At 44.8% G+C, this 27859-nt stretch overlaps 2 protein-coding genes across 2 annotated transcripts in view; one reads left to right on the forward strand and one right to left on the reverse strand.

The window, feature by feature from the left end:
• MED12L (mediator complex subunit 12-like) overlaps positions 1-27859 on the forward strand; it is a 138738-nt gene that overhangs the window by 9955 nt on the left and 100924 nt on the right. Inside the window, 4 exon segments of the mRNA XM_009884389.1 lie at positions 9719-9850; positions 11248-11374; positions 13340-13554; positions 15812-15988. Of these exon segments, the coding sequence (XP_009882691.1) occupies positions 9719-9850; positions 11248-11374; positions 13340-13554; positions 15812-15988 (651 nt within the window).
• Positions 17734-18717, reverse strand: GPR171 (G protein-coupled receptor 171). The gene has a single exon (XM_009884460.1). It carries the CDS (start codon positions 18715-18717, stop codon positions 17734-17736), a length of 984 nt encoding a protein of 327 aa, XP_009882762.1.

A 27859-nucleotide genomic window follows, 5' to 3' on the forward strand; every position in this document is an offset into this window, starting at 1 on the left:
TTTGAAAGTTTGGTCTTGCCTTAGTGGGTCTGGGCTGATAGGAAATCAAATTTTTAAATTATCTGCACCTTCTTAAGCTCCTCTGGAGTTTTCAAGACTGTTAGTTGTTGCTTGGCTCGAGCTTAACTTTTGGCAGCTAGACAAAAGGTTGCCTGGGGGTGCTCACTGCCCGACTGATGGTACTCGTGCGTTTTCACATTCGAACTTCCAAAGTTACATTGAGTTACCAGTGTAGGGTTTAGCTCTTACCTGCCGGGCAGGCTGGTGGTGAGTGCCTGTGGCGGGCGAAGCCCTGCCCCGCGTCCCAGAGAAGGGCTGCGGAGCCGCTTGGTGGCCACTGGATGTCGGCGCCTCCCTGCACCGACTGCGCATCGGCTGCGGCGCTGCAAGGTTAAGCACACAAGGATGTCGCCACATGCAATGCTGTTTGTCTCTGTTTGTCTCTGTTTCCTTCCCCCTTAGTAAACATAGGCTGTTTTTTCTTGGCAGAAAAAGGCGTAAGTTAGGGGTTGCGGGGTCGTGTATGCTCTGCTTTCAGCTGGCAACTCATCTAACGGCTTTTATTTTGTAAATAAGATGTCCATCGCTAGGGTGTCTGCCCAGTGACATCCTTAGTTAAAGCAAAACATGCTTTGAAGGACAGCTGTCTGCTACCCCTGTCTTGATGTGAGCCCTGCTGGAACACGTTTGGAAGCTCTTTCCTGTGCATTTTTCCTCCTGGATTGCCAAACACTGTCACGAAGACTGCAAATAATGGCAGTGGAAGTATATGAGAGTGGTGCTCCAAAGCACTGGGCGCATGCTGGAATGGAATGAAGTGGCTCCTGCTACAAAGTACTTAGGTTCTGAGAGGGACTGAAAACAGACAAATGTGCTCAGGATGCTGCCTTTATACACACTATTGATTTCTTCAGAATTGTTTTAGTATGTAACTCATGACTCCCAAGTGTCAGAGCAAAAGTAAGACTTGGGGAACAGGCTGGAGTGAGGGAGGGTAGGTGGGTGTAGACAGGTTAGCTGAAAGGCCGGGTGTCCTGGGCTCTGTGGGGAGAATGGTTGCTTTTCATGCCACAGGAAGGTGCAGAGGAGTGGTGCTGAAGGCTGGGATCTGGTGACATTGGTGACAGAACATGAGAGAGCAAACCAGAGGAAAATGAGGACTGAGGTGCTGGATTGCGCTGTACATTGAATCTAAGTAGGACAAATAGGGCAGATGGGCAGCAGGCATTGAACAGAGCTCAGATTTTGAGCGTCATGTTTCATATATCAGAGGTGGCACATTGAAGCTGTGTGAGAAAATGTGATGTTAAATCCACATTTTGACCAGACCCGGAACAAACCCACCATCCTTGACCTCGAGAGAGGCCACAGAAGTGGGAGGAGAATCCAGTGCTTCTCCAGTGACTTGGAGAAGGCTTCGCATGGAGGAGCACTGATTGCATTATTAAACGCTGCATTATTAAGCAGACTTTAAATAGGAGATACGAATAGTGTTGCAGTGTCTCACGGACTGTGTCTGTGTCTTAAGAGTGATGATCCCTGTGTGATCCCGTAGGACTGTCTGAGCCTAAATCATAGATCACAGCCTGGGCGCTCTCGTGTGGTAGGATTCCTTATGGGCACGGGGCTTCCATCAGGCTCTGTGTGCAACCCAGAAAGCAGCACTTATTGCATCCGTCAGATGCTCAGCTTTTTATCCATGAAGTTCCAAATGATAACAACAGTTGTTGAATTCTTTTGGTGTGAAGGTGTGACAGACAATAAAGATACCACAATTAATATGGTAAGAACAATTCTGCCTTGTGAGTGTGACCGTGTGCACAGTGTTCAGACAAAAGACCTTTCATTTCTAATTCTGCTTCACTGACTTGTGTAGATTTGGCTGAGTAGGAGGACTCGAAATCTAGAAATCTATGACGTGGCATAAAGCAGTAAATTCACTTTCATTTGAGATGGTATTGCAGAGAAAACTACTGGCCTTATTTATAGCCGCAGGTATTTTCCATCTGACATTTCCTTGACTCAAAACATCTCTTGTGCACAGCTCCAGAATGATTACCACTGTGGTGGTTACTGTGGAGGTATCTTTAAATAAATAAATCCAGTAAACAGTTTGTATTGCTACTGTAAAGTTTTAAATTACAGTAAAATTGTGTTGTACTTGTCCAGATCTGGAACACCTTTGATTCCTCTCCACCCCATTTTAAAGATCACTCCGTCTGAAGGCTTGAGTCAGTTTGTGCGAAAATAGAGTCCTCAGAAGAGTGAGCTAGAGAATGTGATAGCAACTTTTTCATAATGTCTGTGAAAGTTCCTCTTTCAGTTCACCTGTCATCTTCATGTGGCTTAAACCCACTCAACTCTCACCTAACTTCTGGTTATAGTCTTTCATAGGTACAACTAAGGAAGGGAATTGAGAAAGGTTGGTTGTCTTTTTTTTTTTTTTTTTCCCAAAAAACAAATCAGTAGTAATCTTGGCCTTTCAGAATGAACTGTTTGGTTAGGTATAGTTTGAAATACACCTAAGTGGGAGGGATACCCAGTAAATGAAACTTCATACCGGTATTTTCTAGCTAGTATGCAGTAGTAGATGGATGAAAGGAGAGAGTGCTTCATTTTTAAGGACTGATATTGAATTTCTTGAAGTTATTATGTAGAATCCTGAAACTTCGTGGGTACTTGCGCACTCGGATTGCTTTTAAAGTTTCGATCTCTGAACTTGTATTTAGGTCTTGCGTCTCATGTTGTCTTTGAAATCCAGCTGCATTCTTATGATGCCAAGAGATGTTTTTCATTTTAGAGTGAAAAAGTCCTGTTTTGAACTTGGTTCTCACGAATAGGACTTGTTACAAATGCAGAGAGTTAATATTTGTCTTTCTGAGATCACTTTGCTGGAAATGAAACAAACAAACAAAAAACCCAACCCCGCTGCGTCTGTGGGAAAGGAGGTCTAATGATGCCTTTTTAGTTAGTAAGCTACAATTTAACAGTTTGCTGCTACATCAGGGACCTGAATCTGAGTGTGTTGGGATGTGTGACGGGTAAGAAGGACAAGATGAGCAAAATTGTACAGATTGAAATATCTGCAGAATCAGAGTCCATTTCCATAAGCACTGAGAAAATAGAGCATGTTTGGAGCATTCTTGTATTTTTAATACGCAGCTAGCATTAGTTCAGTTGCTTGAATTGCTTAGTTATCTGAAGCTTGTTTGTGTGGGTGTTTTCACCCTTTATTACTTCAGTAAATCCAATGTCAGATTCCTGCTCACCGAGGTGTCTAAGGGAGTTAAAGTACAAAATCTCTCTGGAAGGGAAAAATTTATTCTATGACTTAAATAACAGATGGGGTCCTTAGAAAGAACACAACTTGTTTTTTCTTTTTATATTAGACAACTTCAAAGCGGTGGTTAATATTTTCTTGGACATGGTCTCATAGTTTAATGCAAATACGCAAATCGTACTCCAGTAACAAGGTTTGTCCCTGAGCTGTCGTCAGTGCTGCGGTGTGTAGGCAGAGCACGCCTGCCATCCTGCAGGGACCGTGTCCCTCTTGGGCTGCAGTCAGAGGCTCTTCTTCACCTTCCGTGTTTTAGTCTGCACTGCTAGTGTCAGTGCATTTACTTGATTTAAAACCCCCACACTTTTGAAAACTGCTTTTCCATAGAGTGTAGTACACCTCGAGCGCTCCCTTGTTACAGATACACAGGTGTGTTTTCAAATGGAATGAGCTGTCCTGACTGTTTCTGTGAGCGGCGTCGACTTGTGTGGATTTGGGATTCTGAGCCAGGCATTTGTGGATGGCACAGCCCCATTTTTTTCCTACAAAAATCTGATAGTGCTCTTGTTCCTGTCTCTTGTTGTCTTTCCTTACCCGCTCTCTGGAGAAAGGTGGGTTGTACTAACAAATGTTGCTGTATTGTAGCCCTTCTTTGTCTCCTTTAATAAAAATACGGCTTCTGAAAACCCTTTCTTGTCTTCTTAGAAAGCAGATTTGGAGTTTAATGTTAAAACTTTAATTTTATTTCACTGAGGAGTTAATTTGAAAATGCTAACTGGAATTGTGATTAAAAAAATTATTTAGCTACTGTACCTTTGGAAAAAAAAATAGCTTAGTATTTAAAGGGAACATTCTTAAATGATAAAATTCTACACTAGAAATAAAGCAATCTCTGTTTTGAGACTGAGCTCTAGCGTACTAGGAAAGAATCGGAGTTTTCATTGTTGTCTTTTTTTTAACCTTCATGATTTAAGGACAGACTGGCTTCCCGCGACACAGACTTTGCAATAACCACCTGCTCAGATTTGTTAAATGATTTGATTGAATATGTTTTCAATATCTTCCTGTTTTGAAAGGGACAGGAATAGCCATATAAATATATATATACACACATATATATCTCTGTGTGTACATATATGTATTTACAAAGTATTTGATTTATATCCTCCCAGGCATCTGGTACAGAGCACGCCTGCTACAAGGTGGTTGTTCTCCCCTTCCGACCCGAGAAGCAGCAGTGTGTCCCGGGTAGGAGGAAGGTTTCCTCTCTGTCCCTCGAAAGGCGCGGGGGCCAGCAGGCGCGGCGAGAGGCGCCGAGTTCCCGTAAGGGGCTCCCAGCGCAGGAGGGCGCTGGGCTGGGCGGCAGCTCCCCGGTGTGCACGGCAGCCCGGCCAGCAGCGGTGACAAACGGCACGGGCATTCCCCGGTGGCCCTGAGTCACACACTTGGCTGCTTTCTGGGGAGGTTTCCGTGAGCTGGGAGGAGGTTGGGGTTTCCTTTCGCTGAGTGATTTGAGCTGCTGGGCGTTACGCCCTGCTCATCCTGCCTCCGCCACGAAAAGGTAACTTCTGCAGTCCAGGTGCCTCAACGGTGGCCTTAGCTGGCACAAAGTCAAACCAGTTCCTTAGTAGCAAATGTTAATTAAAAAATAAAAGCAAGGACTAGTGGGAAAAGGGCTGAGAATTAAGGAAAGCAGTTTTAATAGTACTTTTGGCTTCCTTTCTCCAAACCTATCAGGAACAGTAACGTTTAATACTTTCCTTTTCATACTTTCCTGTGTTACTAATTGTGGTGCTTTTTTAAAAGTAAAACCAACCCAACTCTTTTCTTCACCCGCCTTCTGCTCCAGTTATACGCTGGTGGAAATGAGGCCTTGGGTTTTCTCTGAAAGGGGCTGCCTGGTGGCTCAGAGGTTGCAGCTGTTCTGGGTTGTGAGTGAGTCGTCTAAACTTGAAGTCTTGCTTCGAAGGTGTGTGCTGCCTGGTGTAGATAATCTCTCCTGGTTGATGCCACCTTGAAGGGTTTTTCTTTCATTAGGACTTGTGGAAGGTTTGGGAATCTTGAGGAAGGGTCTCATCTGTGGGAGAGCTTTCCCCAGCCCGAGGGAGGTGCAGTTCCTGCCTGTTCTCTGCTCCAGCACCTTATGCCTTGTCTTCCCTGCAAAACATAGTCATTAGGTAACGTGTGAACTGAGCTTTTTGTTTTCCTGCCCTGGAAATTTTAAGGGTACAAATGCGATCTTCATGCTGCTCTTCAAGGCAGTGGTTTGTGCCCCTCTGAAATGTGGTCTGCACTTTTCCAGGCGAGACCGTCTGTGGGTACGAGATCCCAAATTAGACAAATCCGGAACCCGATTATTCTGAGAGGTGTTACGTAATTACATTCTTAGCATGTCTAAGTAAGCGCGGTGTGGGAAGGGAGGAAGCCATGAGGTACAGCTATGGTGGGACGGCACGGGGAGGAAGGAAGTCGTGCAGTGGCTGCGCAGCGGGGCCGGCAGCTCGGGCTTTCCCACGTGCGATACCAGCGTCACGGCTGCCGCCGCCCTGGCTCCCGGGAGCAGCACAGCCTGTTCACGCTCAGCAAGGCAGCGAGCACTCGGCGCTGGACTTTCCAGCAGTGGGCTAACTCATTTTCCAGTTTGTGGCCCTACAGATGAGCTGTGGGTTGCTTAGCATAATCTTCCACTGTCTGTCAGCTGCTGTAGAGGCAAACTTGCTGTATGTGTTTTGGGTAATTGTTTATATTGCAGGGACTTGATACAGCCTTCAAATGGAATTGTTATTTTCAGTCAAAAGCAAAATAAAGTATTTGATGGTTAGACATTTCAACTTTACTTTTCTCAGCCGCTGCGGGGCCCCGTGTTCCAACAGCCCGGGGTGTGGGCATGGCTCTGGTGAGGCCAACTGGCCCGACAAAAGCCTGCATCGAGGGTTCGAATCGTTACTGCGCTCGCGTAACTTTTTTTTGGTTGCTGCACGTCTCAGTTCCTGAGAACCAAACTCACTGGTTTTAGGCACTTAAAAGTGGTGTGGTTGAAATTCTTAGATGGATAGACACCTTGATGTTTCAAGTATTTATGGTGGCGTTTTTCCCTTCAAAAGAGGTTATGTTCTGCATACCTATGAAACTGCAGCATCAACACTGTGATTTTTAAGGTGTGTAATCACTTCTAGGTGTTTGTTTTGTGGTGATGTTGGATTCTACATCTCTGAAAATGTAGTATAGGCCTAGAACTGGGGATTTATTTTTATACTTTTGCACTAATAAATATCACAGTGTTAGCAGATGACTTGTTTAGAATCAGCATTAACTGTCTGTTTTCTTAACTGTAGAGCTGTGTCTAGTTGTTTAATTTTAACGCCACCTCCACCACTCCCACCCCAAAACCCAGATAGTCCCTTGAAAATAAGCTGCTTGAAGCAGATCAGTCATTCTCTGAGATCTTCTGAAGTTCAGGTAGAACAGACGAGGAGTTAATCTATAGTTAATTTATGTAGACCTCAATGCGGTCCTGCCCAGGATAATTTCGTGTTACTTTCTTGTGTGTTGCATAAAGGTCTGTCCTTTATTTATCCCTTTTGTTAAGAGAATTTTAATACAGAGCTACACATGGAAGTGCTGTTCAAAAGTAAGGATTCACAGCACTTCTGAAGTAACATCCAGCTTTAACAGAAAAACATCAGCTTGCCCTGGGCTTTGTCCTTTCTTTGGGCTATCGAGTAAGTCATTTATGCAATCTTTAGTTTAAAAACATAGAAAGACAGTGGCTGTTGCTGGCGTAATACCTAAAACTCTACGTCTGCAATTTGCTGTTGATCACAATGTTATTTAGTTTCCACTGTGCTCCTTGTGAATGAGCTTCATGAAAGACTGTAAAGCAAACCACCCACCGTGAAAGAAATGTGCTTAGGGGACTAAGCCGTAGCTCCTGATGGCAGACAGTTGGGTGTGCAGTTGTTAATTACAACCTGTAAGTACAGACGGCGTGTCTGATTACAAATGCTTGCGCCCTCCTGGCATCTGGCTTTGTAACCTGGGGGTGCGCAGGCTCGGGGGGCTGTGGGAGCCCCCCCTCAGGTAGGTCGGTCTCGTGTGAGCTGCTTCCCCGACGCGCCTGTTCCCTGAGCAGGGCGATGGCCGTCGGGGACTGGAGGGCTGAGCAGCGGAGGCAAGCCCAGCCCTGCCGAGTCCTGTGTTCGTAGTGCTCAGAGGGAAGCGGCACAGGCACGAAGTTGCAAATAGTACTCACTAGGACTCCAGAAACACGGGCATGGGAAATTTGGGTTGAATTTTGTGTGTGTGTGTTCTTGTATATGGTGACTGGAGTTTTACTTTGGGCTGTTCTCACATTTGTCATAAGGCTGAAACGTCCGTTGCCTTGCGCGGCGGGAGCAGCAGCAGTGGAAGTGGTTAGCTCGCTGGCTGCCGGCTTCGGTGCTTTTGCTTGTCAGTGCTCAGTGTAGCTGAGTGTAGCTCTGAGGACAGTTGAGTAACAGCCTGATATTCTTGGCTTAGTATCTCAGGCGGTGTCTGAAGGAAATATTTGCACATGTGCACATGCATATGTATTCCTCAGTGTCTGTCTGCGTGCTGGCAGTGTTTGCACAGTGTGTGCCTGTGCCTTTGAGGAAGAGCACCCTCGTTTCTCTCAAGAGGATAATAATTGAAAGCCGAAAAATTGACTTTCTTCTTCTATGGTTTGACACTTCCCACAACAACCTACACCCTTTTCTTTGGGTCAGAACTAAAGCGTGTTGGAACACTTTAATAACCGTACCCCATGTAAGTCTTCCTTTAAATGTCTTTTGCCAGGATTTCCCTCTCCGTGTTTGCCCCAGCATGGTGAGCTGTGACCTTTGGCGTTAGTGTCCCATTGTCGTCCCTCTTCAAGGCTTTTCTTTACTTTTCTGAAGGGATTCCACTGCGGGAGCATCACCTGCTCCTTGCTTGAGAAGACAAGCTGCTCGGCCATTCTGCGAGAGGTGCCGTTCCCGTGAGAAAGAGGGCGAGGGAGGTCCTGTGTTGCCGTCCCTGGGAGGCCACAGGATGCGATGCGGCGCGGGCGCAGGTTCAGGGGACGGGTGACCTGATGCACTTTGCCTGAGCTCTGAGTTGGTGTCTCATGCTTGAGATACAGAAGCACGTGTTTTTGTTGGCATGGTTTCCCTTGTTAGCAGAAAGGGAAAGAAGTCAGTGTGAAGATCAGACTCTTTCTGGTGTTCTGCATTGCCTTCAAAAATATATAGTACCCATACTTCTGTTGTTAGCTGGCTGCATCTAACCACATCAGTGGGGACGTTACCACGTCACTTCATTGGGGTAAGAGAAAAGCATTTTCCCCTCTTCCCTCCACTTCCCCACCCCTAGTCATTCAGTATCTCTTGCTCGCCTGTTGAAGCGTATTTACAGGAAACTTCTCTGTGTGATGTGTGTGCATCTACACACCAGCCTTGTTTAGCACACTGTTGCTTTTTGTATTTTTGAGGAGGACGACTGGGATAGCTTTGAAGCAGTAACTTTCATACTTGGGGGTCTGTAACGCCTGATCACTCTGAAAAAAGTATTTGCTTTCTGAGGGTGCCGTGCTTGACTCTAGCCCTTCTAATATTTACTTGCAGGTGTAGTTTCCACTAATCTTGGGGAAAGAAGAAAAATCACACCTGCTTAATTTGCCGGTTGGTCTTATGGTTAAGTGTTCAGAGATGGTAGCCAGCTGGGGCAGGAGCGAGGAAGTTCAGCAGATCCAGTTCAGTAGCACACAAGAAGAAAATACTTCCAAAATGTGGGTGGTTAGTGGAAGCAGAGGTTGGATGAACGCTCAATAGATGTAAACATACTAGGTCCCGTTGCTGTTCTGTAAACACGGATTTTTCTAAAGACATGTACCGTTTCTTAAAAATGTCTGTGTTAGGTCAGAAATAAATTGAGCTTTTGGGGAGTTTTTCAGCCTTGGTTATCTGATAGATACGCATTTAGAGGTTAGGGTTGTTTTGTTTTGTTTTTTAAATAAGTCAGTGGGATGCAAGTAATGGTCTGGAAACAGACGAAGGAGGTTTGGAAGAATTAACGTAAGGAAAGCATAAATTCTGTGTGGTTAAGTGGGTTGAGAGGCTCTGTATGGTATGCTTTTCCTGTTTATCTTGCTCAGAAAGCAGAACACTCTTCTGGTTTTGTGAAGCAACATTATGATAAAGGAAAATTTTGATTTGAGTATCAGCAGTGTGAAACCTGAGATTTCCCTCTTTGGCTTCCAGATTATATTTCATTTGAAAACAGTATGAATAAAGCAAATGTGTGCATCTGTCAGGACTAAAGGGCAAAACCCAGCTTTTGTCTTTGTCCCCCAGAGCAGTGGCTGCTGCAAGCTGTTTGCTCAGAAATAAGCCTGCTGGCTGTGTGGGTGAAACGGTTTTCTGTCTCTGTTCTTGCACTGCACAGGTAGCCCCGAACGACGAAGCCGTGGTGACGCTGCTTTGTGAATGGGCTGTGAGCTGTAAAAGGTCCGGTAAGCACAGGGCCATGGCTGTAGCCAAACTCCTGGAGAAGAGACAAGCAGAAATTGAAGCAGAAGTAAGTTATTTCTACTTCTACAACAGTGTGAACGGTATGCTTAGAAAGCTAGATACTTCTGAGGTAACATGACTTTAATATCTACTCATTACAAAACAAGTAAGTTTGATGGCATTTGGAGCACTGGGGATTTTTGTCATCAGTTTACAGTTTTTTAAAATTCTAGATAGATTTAAAATGGAAAAGCCTTCTCTTTAAAATAAGAAGAAATTGCAGCCTAACTCAGAGCGGTCTATGTTAGCTGGTTGATATCTGTTTCTTTGAAGTGTTTCACTCCTGTGAACTACTTGCCCGAATAAAGGGGTGCCACATAACTGGAGTCCCTTAAAAAGAGGGGTGTGGGTCCGGCCAGTGGGGCAGGGCTGTTCGGCTGGTGGGGGACTCTGGGAGGGTTCCAAAACTCGGATCTATTTTGAGGCAAAATTCGAGTGTAGCTAAATCTTGCATTCTGTAGAACCCCTTTGTTTTCAGGGGAAATGAAGCGTTTCACTGGAGAAGCAGGGAGCTGCAGTGACATCTTTGATGCAAACTGCTGTCGGTCTGTTGTGGCCACTGGCCCTACTCCAGCTTGCACGAGCTGGCGCTTCGCCTTGAAGCTTCGGTCCTGTTTCATCTGCGGTGTAGGGAGGATTAAAGAGAGGCGGTGTGTTCACTGCAGCCTCGCATTGCCACAGCATTCCCCGGAGCCCAGAGCACCGCTGCCTTGGCCTCACCTGCATGCGAGCAGCGCCAGCAGGCAGTTCGTACTGCATGGGGCTTCTGTTTAGGTTTGTTTTTTTCCTAGAAGAAAGGGTCCCCAGAACGGGCTGTGTGCTGTCCGTTCAGCCCGGGTGTGGGCCAGGCAGGTGAGAGCACTTGCAGAAGCGCAGCTGTGCAGACAGACATACAGACAGCGTGAGGTGCAAAAAGACTTTCACTTTCCAAAGCCTCTCTGCTTTGTCCGCTCCTCACCACAACCAGTAATTAGGGGGAAGGGAGCTTGCTGTACTGCTTCTGCCTCACTCGCGCCGAAATCCGCTCGAAGCAGAGATGTTTGCCCTGGCTGTTACTATAGTTAGTGTAATTTGCACAAACAACAGGAGTTACCTTTTGTATTCACATTGGTCTTGGAAGTTCCGTATCTTAAATTTTTGCTTTTATATGAAACCGTGTCGTTGCAGATGATGGTACATGTCTCAGGCATTCCTTTTCAATAAGTATTCCAAAGTGATTAAGTAAAACACCTTAGAAATAACCAAACTAGGTAATGGGAAAAACCTGTCGTTCTAGAGCGAGTCTGGATTTTATGAAGAGGTAGGAAACAATTGCACGTACAGTTGCCTCAGACGCAAATTGTAGGAATAGTATGTGCATTTGTGTGTAGATACATGCTTTTTTTTGTTTATTTAACTGTGCAGAGATGTGGTGAATCTGAAGTCCTAGATGAAAAGGAATCTCTGTCTTCAGCCTCCTTGACAGGTTCCAGTCTTCCTGTTTTTCAGAATGTCCTGCTAAGGTTTTTAGACACGCAAGCTCCCTCATTATGTAAGTATTAATTAATTTATATTCCAAAGTAGGTCAGAAGCAACTGGTCTGCTGTCTGGCTGCTGAAGTTATTGTTTTGCTGTAGCGGGTGTTTCACAGTTTCCGTGATTGCCTGCTCTATTTTCATACGCACATTTTTTTAAAATCTGCCTCACTAAAGGATCTTTCTGTGATTTTTATTTCGTTCTTTTCACAGAAGGAAAATTGGCAGAAACTATGTTTATTTCTGTTTAACCTGTAAGAGATTTGGGGAAATTACTTGCACTCTATGCATATTTAACATCAAACACTTGCCTCTTTTTGACACATCCACATTTGAAGTGACTGACTTGGAAATTACACACAAGTGTTAAAGTCGAAAGCTGTTAGATGACAAATAGGTGGATTGAAAACAGGAATTTTGTTCATTGCAGTTTGCTCTATGAAATGTCTTGGTCTAATAAAACTGTCTGATATTGTAGTGTGTGTTTCTGCTATCTTAACTACTGCCAGTACCATTTTTTATTTCTGGTGCCCTTAAAGTAAAGGGGATTTTAAGTGGTTTGAAACATGATACTGAAAACTCTCAATATCCGAAAAAGGAGAAACTTCTTAAAAATTTGTTACAGGCTCTGAGGTATTGGCAGCACTCTATTTTCGTGCCAGTGGTGACCCTGGTTTTAATAAACCATCCAAACTATTTGTGTTATTTGGAGTTGTGTTTCTGATCTGCTTGTTTCAAAGGCGGTGTCATCCCTCACCCGGGTAGCTCTGCAGGGCAGGGAGAGCCGCGGGGGAATGCTTGCCTTGCTTGAAATATTCTTTGGTGTTTTTGAGCACTGGGCAAGTTATGTGGTATTGTATAGTTTTTACGGTGGTTGAGCTTGTGTCTCCAAAATGAAAAGCGTGCCACCGCTATGTTTTGAAGGAGGGCAGATGGCCTGCTCTGCAGGCGTGTGTGTTGGGGCGCTGCTCCGCGCAGCGTCCAGGCGCGCGCCTTGCTTGGGGCGCGGGTCCGGGGGGCAGCTCCGCACGCGTGGGGCCGGGGGGCCGCGGAGGAGAGTCCTGACCCCGAGCTGCTGCGCTCTTGGGCTCGCTGCTGCAGCTTCTGTCCTGCTGGGTAATGACAATTTCTAAACACATACAGTGTTATATATTGAACTAATTTGAACTTGTAAAGCATAATTTGCTTTTAAATAAATGTTGATGATTTGGATTTAGTCATTCTGTGGCTGGAAATTTTGTTGCCTGGCATGGTAAAAAACTATTTTCTGCTAACTGCAATGGTGCAAAACTTTCTGTGGTACAGAACAAGTCAAATTAAATATAGCTGTGACGAAGGAAAACTTAACAAGATTTTATATGTTGTGTTTCTGTAGGCTTTGCTTTGGCACTGGGGAAATAACATGCATTTATTTTAATAAACTTTTTCCTGATGTGCGTGAGCACATTTAATAGATAAAATACACTACACTAGCAAGCTCTAATAAAATACCGCTTTTGTGTCTTGGAGGCCTGGCATGTAGAGATCTTGAGTTCTTCGAAAATATTTTAGAAGGTTTTCTGTTATGAATATAGAAGTACTATAGATAAGACTGTAACATTTACTACAGTTATATGATTTGGGAGGAAAGGACAACCGTTGGGTGGTCTGTTATAATCCAAAGCTTCAGCTTTAGTTTTTTTCACCCCAGGAATGTCCTTGCCCCCTTCCCCCCTCTCTTTAATTTTCAGAAGTATTTGAGCATTGTCCTTACCTGCTGACACCCACCCACCCAGGGCAGATGTGTAGGGGTAGGATGCTCTGTGAGCCGCTGCGCTCTGAAGTCTGTCTGGTGTCTGGAGTGGACAGCAAAGCGAAAACATGCAAATTAGATGGGAGATGGTTTCTTCTGTAGAGACAAAGAGAAACCTGTGCAGGATGCCCGAGACATTTTCAGTAGGCCTTTAAAATTAACTTGCCCTTTTTTTTTTTTTTTTGGGTAGCTGACCCCAATAGTGACCATGAGAAGACAGAATTTGTGAATTTGGTGCTGCTTTTTTCTGAATTCACTCGTCATGATGTTTTCTCCCATGATGCGTACATGTGCACTTTAATATCACGTGGAGACTTGTCAATCACTGCAACTACTAGACCACGTTCACCTAATGGAGAAGCTGTGGATGAACACTATTCCAAGGATCATGATGTGAAACTGGAGGTAACATTTCATGCTATTTCTCTCATATTTGGTACTCCATTTCATTAAACGTAGATTTTCACTGAAGCATTGGTATTTCAGATATAAGACACTAAGTTTTTTAATCTCTGTCTCCTTGTCTCTTTCTTTGTCTTTGAGAAGACTGAAAGTGATCCGCTAGCTTCATTTTTGTCTATAGCTGTAAATATTGCCAGTTTGGTGCAAATATACTGAACTGACAGTTTTCTGGTGACCTAAATAACTCAGGACAAACAACAAGGCACAATGTAGACTTCTAAATGTACCAGTGGAAAAACTTATTTGCAGATGTGCTTCAATGAAGAGAAGGGAGAGCTCTGAGGAGGAGGAGGCAGTGGGGAGCCTGGAGCGAGCCCCACGTCCTCTGTGTAGCGCGGGCCGTGCCGGCGCGATGCCTGGTAATCCGCTCGCAGGTGACCAGGAGCTTGCTGTGTGCTACACAGCCACCGGCAGAAGACTGTGAAGCCAAACCTCATGACTCATACGTGCATGGTCTGGGTGCAATCCTGAGTCTTCCATCAGACGAGCAGTTCGTAAACTTTTTTAAAACGAGAGCAAGAGGAAGGCAATTTTAAACTCAGGACTGCGGACCACATTTGTACTGGTGTGATGAGATGTAGCCTGTTGTTCTGCTCCACAGTCCATGTGGAGCCTCTGGGCAGCTAAAGCATCCTCTGATATTTCTTTTAAATTTCTTTTATATATCTCTTATGTCGTTCTCATGGCCAACCCCCTGAAATACAGGGGGTTTCTACAAATCGCCTTTCCTGGTACAACAAAGTAGGAGATAGATCCTGGGAAGGTACAAGAGTCAGCTTCCTGTTCTGTAGGTGTCCCTGGAGCAGAATTGCTCATGGGGATATACTGTAAAGTTTTGTTTCCCTCTTTAGCTCCTGCCCTTTTCTGTGCTTTTGTGGATTTAGGCTTGAGAAATACTTTTGTGAATTAAGCTTTACCATAAAGTCAGTATCTGAGAACTTCCTACCATCAGTACTTTTTCTTAATTCTTAAATAGGTGGAATGCTTGGGTTTTCCTGGGATCAGTGAAATGAGTCTTCAGTAAAATGTGACTGATGTTTGGTTTTTTTCTGGCAATTTTTAGGATCATAGTATTATGGAACACATGGGCATTGACTCAGGAACCGCTAGCATCTTTGATGATGTAGACAAGAGTGACTTTAAGACAGATTTTGGTTCGGAATTTCCAGTAGGTTTAACTTTCGATTTTCTGCATGCCTTTGATGTCTGTGTCTGCTGCTTGCTGTTGTCACTGAATGCCTCTCCGTGCCCCCAGCACCACCTCGCTTCTTCCATCGACAGCCGATGTCCTTTGGCATCCAGTCTCTGCCGACTTCTGTGCCAGTGCATCGCCTCCTTTCTCCGCACCTCTGCTGTATGACAACTTACTGCTCTTCTCTGTTTCCTCCAGTTGTCCACCTGCACACATGCATGCGTGCTCGCACACACACTCCTCTCTCCCTCCTTCCCTTCCTCCACCTTGCCTCCAGCATATTCAGTGCTGTGTATTACAGTTAAGCATGAATAAATACGCAGATTTACGCACTTCTTTGACATCGAGGAACGCCAAATTGATACCATATGCTTTTCAAGTGACTGTTCTGTGTCTTGGATCTGTCTTCCAAATGTGCTCCCGTCTCTTTCTCGTTACGGTTAGCCTGACCCTGCATTACTCTTGAATCTCATGGTTTCTTCCTTTGGACTGGTCCTCGTTCTGCAGCTGCACGGACTCCTGTGCCCAGACCTATCAGTGCAGACCCACTTGCAGGGTATCCAGACCCCTCTTTCTGCCTGACGTCTGTCCTGTTGGTGGTTTCGAGCATATCCATGCCTGCCTACAATGTCTCCTGTCACCTCCCACTTCACCCTTTTCATTATTTTCCCTCAGTCACTGGAGTATCTCGGTTTCTGTGTCACAGCACCATAACAAGTGTGGAGATTGCTCTGAATCATAATGTTGTTTTTTTTTTTTTCCTGACTGAATATCGCTAGTTTAAAACTTGTCTAATAACAATGGAGATATGCATAGAGGTATAATGTGTATACATATCTTAATTTTCAGGCTTGATTACAATTGCCCTTGCTTTGTCTATGTTTGAAAAACCTCAGATGTTTAAAAAGTAACTGTAAGCAAGAGCAAAATAGTATCTCTGAATGCGATTGCTGGATTTTGAAAGCTAGAGGTTACACTTACCTTAAACGTTTGTTTTACATGACTTAGATTTTTTCTCCGATGCCTGGGGAGTCCTGCGAGAATGTGAACTCTTCTTTAGACAGAAGAATTTCAATTACCAGCGAGAAGTCAGTCAAGAGGGAAAGACTGAGAGAACTGATTTTCCCATCCAATTATGACCTCCTCCGCCATTTGCAATACGCAACACATTTCCCTATACCTCTGGTGAGTGACCTCCGTACTTGTGCATGTAACGGTGGTGCCTGATGTGACAGCAAAGCATTTAAAGGAAGAAAAGTTCACTGCCTGAGGAGAGCTGGGCTGTGCGGCCCCTGCCCGAGGGCTCCCGGTGGGTTCGCGTGCCGCTGTTGCTGCCAGTGTGGCACACGCTGTGCGCTGCGGGCTGGCTTTAGTGCAGCGCACGGGCACCTCCGTTTTATCGGAAGGGGACAGGCTGGAAGGACACGTAAGGGGTATGATAATGTGCGATGACTAACTCAAGTAAGGAGACAGGCACTGCAATAAAACCACCACGTCTCGGGGTCTAATAAAATTTTCCTAAATAGAAAATGTGCTATTGTGGTTGGCCAGAGGCATGAATACCAAACTATCTGAAAGAAGTAGTTCCGAAACATAAGGGACAGAATAGTCTTATTTCCTCCCACCCGCTCCTCGCTGTTTGTAGCGTGGATTTTTCACTGCTGCTGTTGTGTTTGTCTGTGGGCTCTTGGGAACTGAAGAAAGCCCCACAAATAACATTCCAGATCCCAAACCCTCATGCAGTTGACTTTTCATGTTTTCTACTGTGCTGGGAAAAGGGCCCGAACACTGAACACGCCTCGGACGGGAACATATCTACTTGAGATTTTTTTGTTTTGTTTAAACAACAATGATAACTTTTTAACAACGTGAAATCCTACCAGTACAGGAAGTGTCATGAGACAGTATGGTGTGATAACCGCAGTTTTCTTTGCATTACATTTCTGACTCCACAAACTTTGGGTTCTGATTTATTGCAGGTGAATTGTTATGAGAATACTGAATGAACTATTTCTGTTCAGGACAGTTTTGAATGCTTGGTTAAAGTTTGATTTATATTTTGCCCATTTTAAGGACTAGAAGAAAGATGACTTGATTTGGTTTTGTTCCTGAAACGTTTTTGATTTACAGGTGGAGCTAATACAGATAGCTGGATTTTGCCTATGCAAATTGATATTTTTTTTTTTAATTTTACTTATTGGATATTCTACAGATGCATTATTTTTTGAAGTAATTGTAAATTAGAATATGAATGAACTTAGTTGCCGTTTTCTAAATTTTTATAAATAAAATAAGCAAAGAGAACACACTGGATATTTATACTTACTCTTTGTCTTAATTTTAAAATTTCCTTGAATTTTCTGTAATAACATGTTAACTTTTCATATTCATTGAAGCAACAGCAAGGAAAGGCAATGGAACTTGGCAAGGACAAGAAATTTATTTATAAAGGCTGCAGGTGTGATGTAAGCAGATACAATAATTTTTAATCAGTGCAGCTTAAAATCACTTTCTGGAGTAAATAATGCCCTCTAAAATGCTTTTGGGTTAATTGTATCCGTGAAAACTTTGCAGCGTATGAACTGCTATTAAATAATCTCTTCATTTGATTGCACCAAGTCATTTAATATAGTAAGTATAGAATAATTAACTTAGAAAAGGTGAGTTCAGGTGTTTGCCATAAATAACTAGAAGGTATGTTTGAGTCTGAACGTGTTGTATTCGGAAGTGTTGCAGATCCTTGGTAGGTCATTGAACATTCTGCTAGTCCAGACCTGCTGTGTGGACGTATAACGAAGCCATTGGTGTTGCTCTAGTTTTTTCCTTCTGCTTGGACTTACTCAGCAGGCATGTGGTTGACCGTGGTAGCCACGCTTGCAGTGGCACAGCGGCTGTTCGTACTGCGGATTTGCATGCTCTTATGATGCATTTTAGAATCCGTACTCTTGCTTCTGCTGGTCGCTTCTGTGTTGCACCTCTTCGTCTGTGAAAACCTTTGCCTCTTTGGGTGCTGCAAAAGTCTCAGTGACTTTCAATCTGAACGATTTGGAAAGATGGTAATACAGAATAGGGTCAAAACAGAGATTTGATACTGCAAACAGCAAAGTAGATTCTTTAGCTTTAAAGAGAGCTTGTTTCAGAGAGCAGCTGGTTATGGTGTCGCTTTGGCTCAAAGTGTAGGGGATACGAACGATGTGGTATGGAACAAAACACAGCAAGTAGCCTGCAGTTACAAGCAGGATGTTGATGAGGGCTTTCTTCACATTTGCGTAACTCTCGCTGTATTTGTTGCGGTAGAGTTGTCTAACAACAAGGAAATTGGAAATCAGTATCACAGCTGAAAAATTCAGGAATATTGCTGTGCATATGAAATTAGTAAACACGTGCCAGTCTCTTCCAAATTTTGTTTTGAAATCGATGCATCCTGCACCAGGTCTTTCTTCAATGGTTTTTATTGGAATAGCCATGTTAGGCACTGTTATAAGGAGGACCATTGTCCATACGACTGCAGACAACATCTTGGCAAATCCAGGCTCTTGAATGCGGTAGATCTTACAGCTGTGCATTAGCTGAAGGCAACGATCCATGCTTACGAATCCCAAAAATATAATTGATAAATACATATTCAGGTAGATGAAACAGGCTGTAACTTGACAGTGGAATATTCTCAGTTTCCAGGACGCAACTCCTAGGTCAACAATAATCTTTACTGGCAATGCCAAAGTCAATAAAAAATCTGCTGTTAAGAGGTTAATTAAGTAGATGCTCATGCACTTCTGTTTCTGGTCTTTTTGTGTGAATGCCCATAGTGCGAAACAGCTTCCAATAAATCCCATAAGAAAAATCAAGTAGTAAAAATAGGTAAAAGGTTCCATTTCTTCACCGATATGGCAGTGTGAAACATTGCTTGACATTGTAAACTTCTTGTGCAAGTTGGTTTTGCTGCTAGGAGATTATCAAGAACCTATGAAAAGAACCAAGAATACATCAATGACATCAGCTTTTCCTGAGCATCAGTAGTTATTCTCTGAGAATTTTGTTTGATGAATTTCATGGAAAAAATGCAATTGGGAAGAAATATTTTTCTCCCTCTTCGTGCTACTTCACAGATATTCACGAGGGCTTTGTTCTCATGTTGGAAAAGTTTGGAAATGTGTTAGGATTTGTTCTGGAAAGCATATAGACTTCTGAGAAACGTTTCCACTAGAGCAGTCTTTCTGTGTGAGTGTTTGTTCAGCGCTCCCCCCAACCAACCAAAACACCATAAAAAAGGTTTGAATCTGTTTAAGATAACGTTCATGCTAAAACTTCACAACTTTTGAACAATTGAAACTGTGCCTTAAAAAGGGTGATATTTGTAGCAGTCTTACTCTGTAAAAAATGTATCGGGAGTTTTGAGGTTAATGTGCTGTCAAACCAGTCACGGATGTGTCAGATAGGTGAGCAAAAAGTTCTAATCAGTCCGAAGTTTTTTGCAAACTGCTCTCCCTTCCTACTTGAACAGAGGGTAAATAAATCGTATGTTTTTATGAAGCCTTTAGAAAAAGCACATTTTGAAAGAAGCTGCTATTAAGTAATTTTGCTTGCTTCCTTTTTAGGCTTCACTAGAAATTATAGGGAAGAACTGTTCCGTGACTGAGGGGTAACGGAGTTGAGTTTGGGCGGTAAGCGCAGTGTGAGTGCGGAGCAGGCAGCGCTGCCGGAGCCGCTGGCCCTGCTGCCCCCGTCCTGGGGCGGAGGGAGTTCCCGGCGCTGGGGCACCGTGCAGCCCAGCGAACTGAGCCCTGAAATACGGGGGGAACCGGAGCCTCCGAGGATACAGCGTGGCCGCAGCCAGTAACGCTGCCTGCGGGCAAGGCAGCGGCTCTGTTGCTGCGTACCTCAGCCGGACTTCCCGTGCGCTTGGCACTGTCAGGGTTTCAGGCTGTGTATTTATGTAGCTCTAGATCGGCTGGAGCAGACAAAGACTAAAAGCACATACCTGTCTTAGTGGTCTCTGGGGTCTTCTGAGCATTAGTCTGCAAAGGTCTGATGTCTCTCGGCGACTGCTCTCGCAGTCCAGTAGCGCGTTAATCTTTTTCTCCAGCTGCGTCTACTGGTTTTCTAAACCGTGTCTGTGGTTTTTAAATGTGCTGATTGACGCAGTTAAAACCAGCATTCAAATAACTAAACCACGTGGAAGTTACCTAAAAGAGAGGTGGCAGAAAATTGTCAGTGTTCACGGAACAGCCCGGAGAGACCGCTCTTTCCCGTTGCTGGTGCAGGAGGTGGCGGCTGGGCACGGCGAGGGCAGCGCACGCTGGGCACCGTGGGCGCTGGGCTGGGCGGAACGGAGAGCCGTGGGGAGCAAAACGGCTGCGAAAGACCTGCATTAGACATGTTGATGTGGTCAGCAGCAGGGTTTATTACAATTACGGCAATTCAAAGTATATTTTTGTGGAGGAAGGATGGTCAGAGTTGCTTGCCCTGTCTGCACCAGGCGGTGGGCAGGGATGGGGGACAGTGCTGTCAGCTGGCCGAGACCTCGCCGGCCTGGAGGCACTGCAGTTTTCACACTCTCCTCCTAACATCAAGCCTGAAGATTTAGGTTTAAATGTTTGTCATGTGTTCACATGTGTAAGGATGACAAGACACGCGTGTTTTGGTCAGCCCAAGCACGGGGGCTCTGTCTCCTAGTTCCTAAATCTTCCTCAGGTTGGTCTCGGCATCTTGACGTGGGGCTGTAGATGTGTGACCTTGATGGCCGTTTCTTTGCTTTTAAGAATCTGAAACTCCTCCCCCCCTTCCCCTGTCTTACATACAAAATCTTTCTGGAATCAGGGGTTTGTGATGTGGCCCTCATTCATTACAATATTCCTGCTTGGGATTCCAGTTTTTTCTGGAGTTGCAACCTAATTTGCAGATTTAAAGGCACATAGGGATTCTACTGATAGCAATTAAAATTCTAAACCTTTGGACATTTGCCAAGCACTATTAAAAATACAAATGACACATTAAGGGTATAGGGGAAATGTTTATAATTAAGCTTCTTTTTTTTTTTTTTTTTTTCCTTAAAAAAACCAAGAGAAAATGTCTGGCGGCAGGCTGGGGGGCTAAGGTGCTGACAATACTGAAACCCCCAAATGGTAGCACTTTGTTGTAGTTGGGAATCCACAGGAATTTACAAATCACGTACCAGAGCTTTGTGAAGAAACAAATTAAGAATGTCTGGTTTTAAGTTTAGTCATAAGCTTAAAGTTCAGACCATATTTGTCGAAATGTTTGCAGAGCTTCATAGTGTGGAATCATCCTGTGTTTGGTTTTGAGCAAACATGGACTAGTTTTATGGTGTTATGCTCATCATGCAAAACTGATCTTTCCATACTTGTATTTTTCTTTTTTTTTGGTAGCGTTCCGTCAGTTTTTTCCTCTGTGTGTGTGTTTGTGTCTCCCCTTTTCTGCTGAGTCAGTTTACAGCTCAGAAAACTTTGCCAGGTCTAAAAAGACAAGGTGATGGTTAGGTGACCCTTTACTGAAAACTGGTCTGCGCTTCCTATAGAAGTGTTTCGGGAAACACGAAAACGTGAGTCTGCTGCTGAGTGGTAATTCTGTTTTTATTGTGATTCAGTGTATGTCTAATTTAAAAGGCCATTTTAGTTCATAAATTAGAGATGCAGATGGTAGATTTTGTTGTAATTAAAGTTGCTGAGCACTTCTCATCATAAACCCCTATTTTTTGTGGTTTAAACTTTGCTGAATTTTTGACTTTTGATTTGAAATTTCCCACGATGTGTGCCTGCTTTGGCTGGCTCCTGGGACTGGGGGGTGGCGCGGGGAAGGGAAGGGGTGCTGGTGTGGGAGGGAATTAGCCAAAATGATTAAATAATTTCTGAGAACAAAGCTAGGAAAAAGAACATCTAAAGCTTAAAAACCCCTAAATCTGATGACCTTTAAAAGAGCATCAGGAGCCTCGTGTTTTGAATTGGGCACACCAAAGGTTTATGTGGGCGGTTCTTGTGTCCGATCACTTCTGGTACCTCTCCACATGTCGCATATTCATTTGGAGAAAGGTTTCACCTCCAGAAAAAGTTTGCAGAGCCTTCCTGGAGCTCTGCTGTTAGTAGGCTGTGACGTTATTCGCCCCCTGCCCCGGGCACCCTCCAGGGCAGGTGTGGTCCAGCCGAGCAGCGCCGCTGGCTCGGAGCAGGGAGCGGTGTCCCGGGAAGGGGCAGCCCCGACGCGGGCGTCGCTGTAGAGGAGGGAGAGCCTGGGCTCGCTCTGAGAGCCGTGGGCTAGCCCACCCACGGGGGCGGCGGGCGGCGGGTCACCCACGGCGGGGGCGGAGGAGCTGGGCGCAGGGGAAGGGTGTGAGAGTAGCCAGCGCGGATGGGGAGCGAGTTCGGATGTACCTCGGAGTCCTTGTGGGTTTCTCCTTGCCCCGGGGTTGGACTCTGACACTGTGCGATGTTATGTCGCAGCATCGTGTGTGGGGATGTTGGGGCTGTGCGGGACGGCGCTGCCCGGGCGTGGGAGAGCGGCCGTCTGCCCGGCCCGGTGCCGCTCCTTGTGGGTGAACGCTTTGTGCAACGATCGCGTGACATCCCCGGCACCCGCTCGGGGGGCGCCAGTGCCCAGGGTGGCTGACCATCCCCCCAGGAGACGTCACCTTCTGTTTTCTCCAGCTTCTTCAGCAGGTTGCCTCAGGGATTATTTACTCAAGGCTCCTCAGATAAGGGTCCCGTGGAACTTATTTGGGATTAAAGTTAATTAAAGATGGACTGTAAGGGGTGCAGTTAAGTTTAAAAGGACAGCTTTCTTTAATTTTGAATTGGAGGAGCAGAGGCAGGATTGCCCAGGAGTGTGCATTTACAGCATGTTCGTCCTTATTTCTGTGGCTGCCAGCCGGGTGCCGCTTATGGTCAGGGCACGTCTCTGAGCCCGTTTTTGTTGTGTGTTCCTTCTCTTCAGCCCTGGAGAGTGTTAAGTGTTAGCCAGCACTGGCCAGGCTAAAAAACCCACTTGCGAAGACTTGGTTTTCTTTCAGCTTATCTTCAATCGTGAGAGAAGTGTTCCAGGTCAGCGTCAGAGGCGCAGTAATGAGCAGACGGTACGAATTAGTGCTGGGAGAGTTCTCCTCGTTCTGTGCACGGCTGTGACAGTCGCTGTGGCGCTATGGGGGTGTGTCTGTCAGGAGCACTCTTGGAGCTGTGTCTTTGCTGTCCTTTAATCATGCAGCCAAGAAGTTTCTCTCATACACAAACTAGCAAGTTTAGTGTTTTCTCTTGCAGCTTTTCATGACTTTCATTGACAGATTAAAATTTTTAGCCCATTGTGACTTCAGCATTGTAAATGAAAAATAGGCGCAATCTTGGCATAAGGTAGTTATGAATTCTGAGCAGAAATAGCAATTTCTGATGAAGAAAAAACCTATTCATGTATTTATTTCAGAGCATAAGGAAGTAAGATGTGTTCAGCGTAGGCTGTGTCACCGAGCCTGTCAGAGAGTGGGGACCTGCCCGGCTTGGCACACAGCGCCGGGTGAACTCCGGATACTGCGGGTGGATAACCACGTCCTGGGGGTGAACCTCAGCAGCAGCCGGCGGAGCACACCCGCCTGCTGCCAGATAGCGGGTACCTCCTCAGCCTGCCCTGTCGCCTCCTGTCAGCTATCAATATTTAGTTCTGATTGTTTAAACAGTGTTTTACAGATATGCGGTGCCCCAAAGTGATGATTATTAGATGTGCTAATGAAGATACTCCCATAAAAATAATAATGTATTAATAATAACTTACGTATTGGGGTGAGATGGGAGAATATGTGTTGAGGGTGTTGGCAGAGGAAGACTAGCCCTTCCCTCCTGTCCCTTCTGGGTTAAAGTCAGCAAATACACGAGGTGCTCCCTCACTGCCTCTGCTGGTTGTGACTGTGTAGCCTTGCTAGGCAGATGAAAGTGCCATCTGCCCCCTCCTTGGGGAGTTGCTTGTGTTGGCTTTTTACAATAGAGATCATTTTTTGAGATGGCATCCTGCAAAATTAAACTCTGTGAGAGTCTTATTGCTCATTTCTGCACAACCAGGATTTTTTTTTATATTTTGAGGCAGTTGTGGAGTGAGCTTTCTCTCCTGGAACAGCGTTTGGGGGAAGGGTTTCCATTTGCTAGGTTTAGCTCTTTTCCTGAAAAATTGCTGTGCTCTGTTGGTGACAGAGCAGATGGTCCATTTTGAAGCCTTACACCACAGTATTAGCAGAAATAACCCATTGCACAGTACCTGCAGTGTTGCCATTTGTGCAGCGCGATGTTGAGATGGCTTCTGGGCAGACAGCTGTGCGGTGTCGGTGAAGGCTGGGGCAGGTTTATGCGGTGATGTATAGTTTAAATGTGAGACTTACGTGCTCAGCATTTATGGGCTTTTTGAAGCAGATTTGTGCCAGCCCACTTGGGTCTTATGTCAGGGGCTTGAACAGCAGAACAGTGTCTCCGTACAAAGGGATGACCGGTAACTCCACTGGGCTTGGGGGAGGGAGGCTGAAATGTATGAGTGTGACAGCCTCTCTGTGCAAACGTGTGTTTGACATCTCTCGGCAGCCTGCGATGCACGCTGGTTCTTCCCGGGGCACCACGCCTTCGCAAGAGGTTCCAGGTCCAGCTGCGTAACTCCAAAGAATAACCAGACCAAACCCAGCTTCTTGGTCCTGCAGTGCCACGGAGCGCGTCACGAGTGAGTCAGGAGGATGAGCTGCAGCTGGGGACCAGGTTGCCATCAAACGGGAACCTCGTTTAGCTCTGGGTTACCCAGAACTTTCACTGCAAGAGCTGTAGGGAAGTTCCTCCAGGTGGTAGGTTGACAAGACAAGAGCTGGCACTTCGTGTGACTACAAGACTCGTGGGTGTCGGGGGAGCTGGCTGGGTTTGTCTGAGGCGTGATGTGCTGGGAAAGGTGGGAAAGCATTAACTCACCCAGTGCAGAAAACAAATTGGCCCCATACCTTTCCGTTCTGGTTCACAGTGGACCAAAAGCTAGAAATTTAGTGTCACTTTTTCGAAAGTGTGTTGGTCAGCAGACTTTCCCCTGAGTGCTTTATGTACATCTTTGTTGTTCTAATATCAGTAATCTGGTGGAGTGAGGAAGCAATTTTACAATATAAATAATTTTTTCAAAGCTTGCAAAATAACTATAAAGTTACACAAATGTATATTGTGGAAGTGTTTTCATCTCTGTACGCCTCTGTGCTTTCACAGCCACAATTATTTAGATTTACGCAGGCGAATACCAAGCCGTGCCATGTAAGGAGCTAAATGTTTTTGCCATAAATGACAAAAAAATCTCCCACAAAGCAACAGAGTCCCTTCCCCTGCAGACTATTTCCCTTGCTTGGAGAGAAGATCCTGCGAAGTCTCAGTTTGACAAGAGTCAGGGAGCTCTGAAAGATCCATATAAATAATCTTTTATGGATTTTCTTTAAAAAAAACACAACCGAAGCGCAGCTTTCTCCTGTAGTGCCTACGGGCTGGTTCGGGCCGGGGCTCCTGCGGCCCCTGCTGCCTGTGTGTGGGGCGCTGGCGGCTCGCTGGGTCTGCGGGGAAGCGCATCAGGCAAGTGGGGAGCGTGCGGGGTAACCAGGCTCCACGGAGGTGTGCTGGAACGCAGCGGGCAGTTCGGAGGTCTCCGGTCCTTTGGTTCAAATGCCGTCCTGTGTGATGGTAGGATACTCTTACTGTAGATCGGTGGTCTCGGAGCCAGAGAAGTTACCCACAGCCTTGGAGAAGGTTCAAAGACCATCTGTTTAAAAATCCTTCACCCTGAGAGATTATCTGTTAGGACTAAAGTGAAACAGTGGCAGAAAGGTGAAGCGCGTGCGATTTCTGTTCCTCTGTCTTCTTTGTTAAGTAAAATGAAAGCATTCAGCTTCCAGAGCCATTGCCTGAAAGCTCTTGTGAGTACTTTATGCACAAGTGTGTTTTCCCCGTACAATGATAAAATCAATCTATCAATCAAAAAAAAAAAAAAGGTTGCACTGAAAAATACAGTTAAAAAAGATTATATTTATATAGGGAAGGTTGGTGGCTTTCAGCTATTACCTTTGTACAGAGCAAAATGCTTTATCATTGTGCCAAAAGCAGAGGAAAATCCAACAAATCATTCTTTTTCGATTTAAATATACCCCAGAGTTTCTAGACAGCTGTACGTGTGTGTTTTCAAACGGCTCCTCGAGTGTTCTTACCTCCTGCAACAGCAGCAGGGGAGGTACTAAAATCCCAGTCAGTTTGGTGTCAACATTTGTGGTGTACACCGTGTTATTTCGGAAATGTCCTGAGTCCAGTGTAACCGTGCTATTTACTTTATAGAATAATCCTCTTTAAACATTGCTTGTATTGAGCATCACATTTTGTAGAAGTACTCTGACATTTGGTGCCTAAGGGTGACAAACAATCAAGTTTAATTCTTAATTTTATAGAATGTTTCCCTTTAGAAATTGTATTTTTTTTTAAAATAAATACATAAATACCTATATAAGTTTTACCGAGGGTTTTTCAGGCTTTGTGCACATCTGAGGATTTGATCTGTATTTTTTTTTTTCTTTTTAAACCTTTTTTTTTCCCAGTTGTTGGAAGAGAGTCCTTCCTTAAGCTGCATGTTGCTTTCAGCGCTCCGCTCCGTGAGCTGTTAAACACACCGAGCGCTTCCCCTCAGGGTCTCTTTTCTGGGCTGGTGGAGGCCAAGTCAGAGCGACGTGTGCTGAACCTCCTGCGATGGCTCCTGAGGGCTGTGCGGCAGTGGCGGTGGAGCCATCACCGTTCCCAGCCCTTCAGGCCGCTTTGATCTCCTGCGTGTCCTGCCTGCCTTCCTGAGGAGCAGCAGCAGACGAGCCCGATTCCCGGCTCTGGTGGACAATGCGGGCAGAGCGCCGCGGCCTGGAGCTCAGAATGGGCTGTTCCGGTTATTCCTCTCTTTTTTTCAGATTCTGATGGGTCATATCCCACTATAATGCAATCGTAGCATCAGCTGAAATAGCACATGGTAAATGTATTGGCAACTTGCGGTAATGGTTTTGTATAGAGAAAACAGCACCTGGTATTTTATGCTGAAACCTTTCTTCTGTTTTATTACCAGTTCTCATCTATTCAGTTTCTTTGAGACATTTGCATTCTTAAATAACCTTCATAAGTGTGTTATTTCACAGACCTGAACTTATACTATATTTATACTTTCCCGAAATGTATTTGATCTTCTGGATTTAGAAATTTCAACCTCCCTTGAATTTTTCAGCTCAAGATGCAGTTTTTCATACAGCTTTTCTCTAAAGGGTAGGCAGAGGAAAAAATAAATTATGGGGTCGAGGCACACGTTTGCAGCAGACAGTAGGAGAGTAAACTCCTTGGTGTAGAACAGAGCCTTTTGTGACTGGCAGGGGAACTGGGAGCTGGTTTGGCTGAGGGTGTATGGTATTCTGCAGAGGTGATAGGGTACAAAGCAAATGACAAATACAAACATGATACTGAATATGTTACGGCTGGTTTTTCTCTTGGTCACATCTGAGTTCCTTCTGAATTTTTTATAAGAGCTATAGATTTTTTTTGATATAGAAGTGTAAAAAATGATTAGCAGAAGAAAAACAATCCAGAAAATCCCTGTACAGATATAACTTGATGCTTTGTGCCACTGTTTGCCAAGCTCACTTTTAAGACCTATACATTTTCTGGAATAATTTTCTTTAGCGATTTCATTAGTTAAAATCATATTTGGAAATGATATAAGAATTAACAACAACCATATGATTATAGAGATCACCTTACTGTAGTTAACTGTGTGAACAAAGGAGGTGAATAAAGGCTTTACAATTTTGTAGTATCTGTCAAAACCTATGAGGCCAAAAAATGTTATCCCGATATACATGTTTGTGTAAAAAACAACAGCGGAGTATCTGCACACAAACGTGTTGAGCTGTGGAGGTGCAATTTCTGAATCGGCCAGTATTTTGAAAGGAAATGTCAAGCTCATTAGGAGATCGGCAACAACAATGTTTTTGAGATAGACAATAAAACTCTTTTTGCTAGAAACATATAGAAAGATCCA

This window comes from Charadrius vociferus, unplaced genomic scaffold (genome assembly GCF_000708025.1).
Source record: "Charadrius vociferus isolate BGI_N301 unplaced genomic scaffold, ASM70802v2 scaffold104, whole genome shotgun sequence".
Taxonomy (NCBI): Eukaryota; Metazoa; Chordata; class Aves; order Charadriiformes; family Charadriidae; genus Charadrius; species Charadrius vociferus.